The sequence below is a fragment of the Frieseomelitta varia genome, unplaced genomic scaffold, assembly GCF_011392965.1.
Source record: "Frieseomelitta varia isolate USP_RPSP 00005682 unplaced genomic scaffold, Fvar_1.2 scaffold_503, whole genome shotgun sequence".
Classification (NCBI taxonomy): domain Eukaryota; kingdom Metazoa; phylum Arthropoda; class Insecta; order Hymenoptera; family Apidae; genus Frieseomelitta; species Frieseomelitta varia.
This window is the reverse complement of record NW_025110261.1, coordinates 280,031-285,363: the sequence shown is the minus strand read 5'-3', so window position 1 is coordinate 285,363 and position 5,333 is coordinate 280,031. Positions and strand designations below refer to the sequence as shown.

Here is a 5,333-nt window from a genome sequence, read left to right as displayed (position 1 = left end):
TTTTATAACTCGATAATATCGCTTGTTTCACGAAAATTATGAAGAACAGTAGTTTATCTCGAGCTAAGAAACGTTTCTTTTATTTATTCTCTTTTTTCCTTTCTGTGTATCCTTCAGTTTGAATGCCGTAATTAACAGCAGAATTAATCATACGTGATTTACCAGCTGAGGTATCCTCTTTTTCGTGAAACACCACAAATTTACCTAAGTGAAACTCGAGTAAATCTAAATTTACGAAAGCGAGGCAAAACTCATTAGAACTCCTCCTAAACTTGCCTCCCATTAACCCCTCGATTACCAAGACGAAACACATGGCATATATTTACTAAAATAGTCGCGAATCTTCACTAATTAAAGAGCGAGTGCAACGAAACGGTTGCACGCACTTACTGCTCCAATTGCTGAATTGTTCAAATATTTGTATAAATATGCGTGTTATTACAACAATACTTGTCCTGTACGAAGAAAAATATTTTGTAAAATTTTACTTAAAATATTGTAGAATTTTATCTAAGTGAAATAACTTTTTTTCTTCAAATATTTCAGTCGTATGCTCTGCTCAAAAACTTCTACGAATTCTTTTTAATCAAACCCTATTCCAGTTTCGCAAATATTTCGTTTCGCGATTTTAATTTGAAAAATAAATATTACATTATGGAAGCAAATTTTTCTATTTATAGTAGCGGACAGAAGAAAGTTCGACACGAGATAATTCATAATTTTATTATAAAACGTAATTATTATCTATATACGAGTATTACGACTATACGACTGTTATTAATGTTGATAATAAAATATCAAGTATCGAAAAACAAACTAACAACTATAAAAATAATGTCACGTAGACAATGTGTGATATAATAATAATATAACATCACGTCAACATTGTCAATCTAATGTGTAAATAATAAAAAAATATCACATAGACAATTTCAATTCACAAATAGTACCGTTGTATTCCATATAATTTCATAATTATAGTAATTTGTATTAAAATAATTAAAACTGAGAATGCTTGATCATTCCACTGTATTTTACACTATTAACAATAAAATTCAGTTATATTAAAAATGCTAAACCGAGTTGAATTTTCTTTTGTCGACCATTTAGAACGAAATATCACATCTCTCTGATACCTAAACAATAATCTCTACTTCCTAATAAAAAAAAAAAAAAGAACTTTGAACTGTCTTCTGTTGACCATTTAGAACGAAATATCACATCTCTCTGATACCTAAACAATAATCTCTACTTCCTAATAAAAAAAAAAAAAAAGAACTTTGAACTTTCTTCTGTTGACCATTTAGAACGAAATATCACATCTCTCTGATACCTAAACAATAATCTCTACTTCCTAATAAAAAAAAAAAAAAAGAACTTTGAACTTTCTTCTGTTGACCATTTAGAACGAAATATCACATCTCTCTGATACCTAAACAATAATCTCTACTTCCTAATAAAAAAAAAANAAAAAAAAAAGAACTTTGAACTTTCTTCTGTTGACCATTTAGAACGAAATATCACATCTCTCTGATACCTAAACAATAATTTTTACTTCCCAATAAAAAAAAAAAAAGAAAAAAAATGATCGATAGATGATGAACAATGAGTAATTTCCCGATGTACTTATGGATAATTCAAGCAGAAAAGCGGCCTGATAATCGTTACAATGGGGGAAGATAGCGTCACAGGGGTTGCAACCCTTAAGTGGCCGTAAAATTGGCACGCATCGGCCGTTTAACTATGAAAATTAGAGATTTCGAGGCGCGATAGCATCGTCCCTCCCTCTCTCTCTCTCTCTCTCTCTCTCTCTCTCTCGCTCTCTCTCTCCAATGGGCTAAAGGGGCAATTACCGGCTGGCGTAAGTCGACCAAACAGATTTCTGATATTCGCGCGAGACGGCTATTACGCGATCGTTAGAAAATTATCTACTAAACGGCAATATGAGGAAACTTTCGTCGTTCTCGTCGGCGTTTCGAGTTACGAACGACGAGTTTCAATTTCCTGGCCAACGATTTTATAGGCGTATTAGCCATTAAGTATCTGAGCTCGGAGGATCATCGTAAAATTGTTACGAAGAGAGAGAGAGAGAGAGAGAGAGGGAGAGTTTCGTCTGAAAGCTGAATGTTTCTGCCTGATCGTAATCTCGCGATGTTTCGTAATCTGCGGCGCTCGTTATTTTTATGGATTTTCCATACTAGACTCTGGAGTTCGACGCTTTTACTATACTCCCGTGACGTTCAATAATTTAGGTTTTGTAATTCTAGGATCGTCGTTCAAGCTCGTTGATGTCTGACAGATTACTACACATTCAGGGATCATAACTCGCGAGTTATTACAAATTGGGAAATATCACTGAAACGGGAATCGTCATTCTTTAGACATGCAAGGTACAATCTCGAGATTCGTACTCTCTTTACTATTTATTTACAGCAGAAATAGAAGAAACTATCTATTGATTTTTATATATTTTCCACGATGAAATAGAAACTTAAGGTATGAAATTCTGAAAGTAACAGAAAATTTGTAATAATGCATGAAAATTCGATATTCAAAACTTAAACTTCGGAATCTAATATTCAAATTTCGTCCACGATATTTATGATATTACTCAATTAGATGTTTCCAACTGGAAATCAAAGGACGAAGAATTCTAAAATCCCGTAGGCCGTATAAAGAGTATTCGTCTCTTTAAATTCCAAGGCCGAGTTTAAAAGAAAAGAAAAAAAAAAAAAAAAGGAGAAAAGGAAGTTAAATCAAATTCACAAACGAATTCAGCACGAATCTCAAAATCAACTTTCAAGAGACATCACTCACCGCTCAGGTAGAACTGGCTGGTGCTGTTGTACAGGTTCGTCACGATCGGCTTGATGTTGTCGAATGTCAAGGTCTTCAGCAAATTATCCCTCAGGTCTAACACGTACACGCCGGGCGCGCCGGCCAGGAAATCCGCATCGAGGGTGACCAGCTTGTTATCACTGAGCTTCAGCTTCCTAAGGTTCCTCATCCCGTCCAACGCTTTCTCCGAGATGTACTCGATCTCGTTCTGATCGAGATCCAGCTGCCTCAACGAGGGCATCTCGATGAATGTTCTGTCGCCGATCATCGCGATCAGATTGTTGCGCAGGTCCAGCTTGACCAAGCTTCTCAAACCGTGAAAACTGTCCGCCGTGATGACTTTGATCTGATTGTCGACCAGGTGTAGCTCCTCCAGGGTGGTGAGATGCTTGAACGCCTTGTCGTGGAGGGTGCTGATGTTGTTGCTGTTCAAAGAGAGGGTCTTCAGCGACGGTAGATTGACGAATGTGTCCCTGGAAATTGAACGATCGGGGGTTAATCCGCAGAATATGACACGCGAGGTGTGTTAAGAACGATCTACGAAAAATATCGGCAAGCTGTTTCATCGGGTTTATTTCGCGTTTCATTTTCCTGCGCGGCGTCGAATCGTAGTATCGCGGTATGAAAGACACAAAATTTAACACACGCTTGGATTTAATCACTTGCGCTGGCAACTGATTGCGGACCATAACGAGTGACCATACCGTATACAACAATTCGTCGCTTTCTTTTCGAACTCGTCGGTATATGATTATCACTGGATTGAAATTATTGAGAAGCAATAAATTTATTATTTGTTTTGTCTGCGTTATACTTAAGCATACTTGATGAAGACTGAGAAAATATTGAAATTTTGGGACGAAAAATTCTCGACATGTGTGGCACGTCACTCCAGCGCAAGAGGTTAATTAATCAGCACGTAAACGCTGGAACAGGGCTACATTTGAGAGAATGAAATTTTAGCAAAACGAAAGAATTCCTGGAATTTTCGCACTGAAGATTAATTCAAAATCAGTTTGGCACCAAAGAATTGTTTTCGAATAAATTTTCTTTGTGATTTATTTACCAGCAAATGTTTTAATTTGTGATCCCAGTTAATTAAGAGATATATAGTTTATATACCTCTATGTCCAGGGATGAAAACATTTGTTAGAATATATATAATAGTGTGTCAATATTTTTTGTAGCCATTGTACTCTGATACAGAGAAAGTCATAGTAATATAGAGAAATATCATATAGTTTTTATCAAGTGGACAGTTGGCTGTTCAGCAAATTAGGACTAATTAGAATAGAATAGAATGTGTGCTTCAAATAAATGCGCGTAAAAACAATAAAACGACGTGTTTATGTTTCAATATTTTTGAAAAATTCTGAGAAAATATGACATTGTAGAAGAGGCACCGAGGAAAATAATGGAAAAGTGAATTTTTGTAAAATGATAGGACAACTGGTGGGAAGGATATTAAAGAAGATGTTATTCGAGATAAAAAGAATTTTTCAAAACATTCAGAGACAATATTACAGGAAAGAACGCTCTGTTTTCTAGGACAACAATATTAAAATATTAATAATTTGTGCAAATTTCACAGGAAATTCGAAAGCGTATATAATATGAGAAAATGTATAAAATATCGGAAATAGAGTAACTGTTATAATTTATAATATGTAAAAGTAAATTATGTTATAAATTTATTTTTACATTTTTACAATTCCTACATTTTCTATTTATTTAGTGACGTTCATAAAAATATAAAAATATATACAAAAATTTGCAATAAACGAGAGATTATTTATACTTTATAAATTTGTCGGGATGAGTAAATTACTCAACGAGGATCTCACTGTCAAAAATTGTATAATGTATTTTTGGTAGATATATGTTGTACGTATATTGTTTGTATATTATTTATGACTTTTGTAGGCTAATAAATATTTGAATCGTATCAAATCGTACTACTGGCAATTTAAGACTGGTGTATGGCACTTTTTTTATGGACGTATAAAAATTGTATCTTTATCGCGAAGCACTGAATATAAAGAAAGAATATACCTACGTATATAACATCTTTATCGAGAGGGCATTGAATATAAGGAAAGAATATATGTAGTTCTACAGTACAAATCTATCACTACAGCTATTCAGGTCGTATCTTCCATTGAAACAGCAGTAAAGTCACGAACGCTTTGTGCATCAGTACATAAAACGCGATCTTCATTATTAAGCATCTCGTAAACTGTTGTGTAAAGAAACTCGACATAGACTAAACATTCCTCTATTCTTCCCCACTTTATAAAATTCCAACAGAATTGTGTAAATTTCCCGTTCTTCCCTTCAAACGGAAGTACAATCGTATCGTAATTCTCAACTTTATTTGTATTTTATCTCGCAGCAAATCAAACAGCTAAACAAAAACAGAATTTTAAGATGAAATATTTCCCCGCGTTTAGCATGTAGAATTTCAACAAAATTGTATCAACAAAAATCTACTAAAA

At 34.2% G+C, this 5,333-nt stretch overlaps 1 protein-coding gene across 1 annotated transcript in view; it reads right to left on the bottom strand.

Moving 5' to 3' along the window:
• Positions 1 to 2,809: 2,809 nt before the first annotated feature.
• LOC122533192 (connectin-like) overlaps positions 2,810 to 5,333 on the bottom strand; it is an 82,342-nt gene continuing 79,818 nt past the window's right edge. Inside the window, exon 4 of the mRNA XM_043662654.1 lies at positions 2,810 to 3,311. Within this exon, the coding sequence (XP_043518589.1) occupies positions 2,810 to 3,311 (502 nt within the window). The remainder of the gene's footprint in view (positions 3,312 to 5,333) is intronic.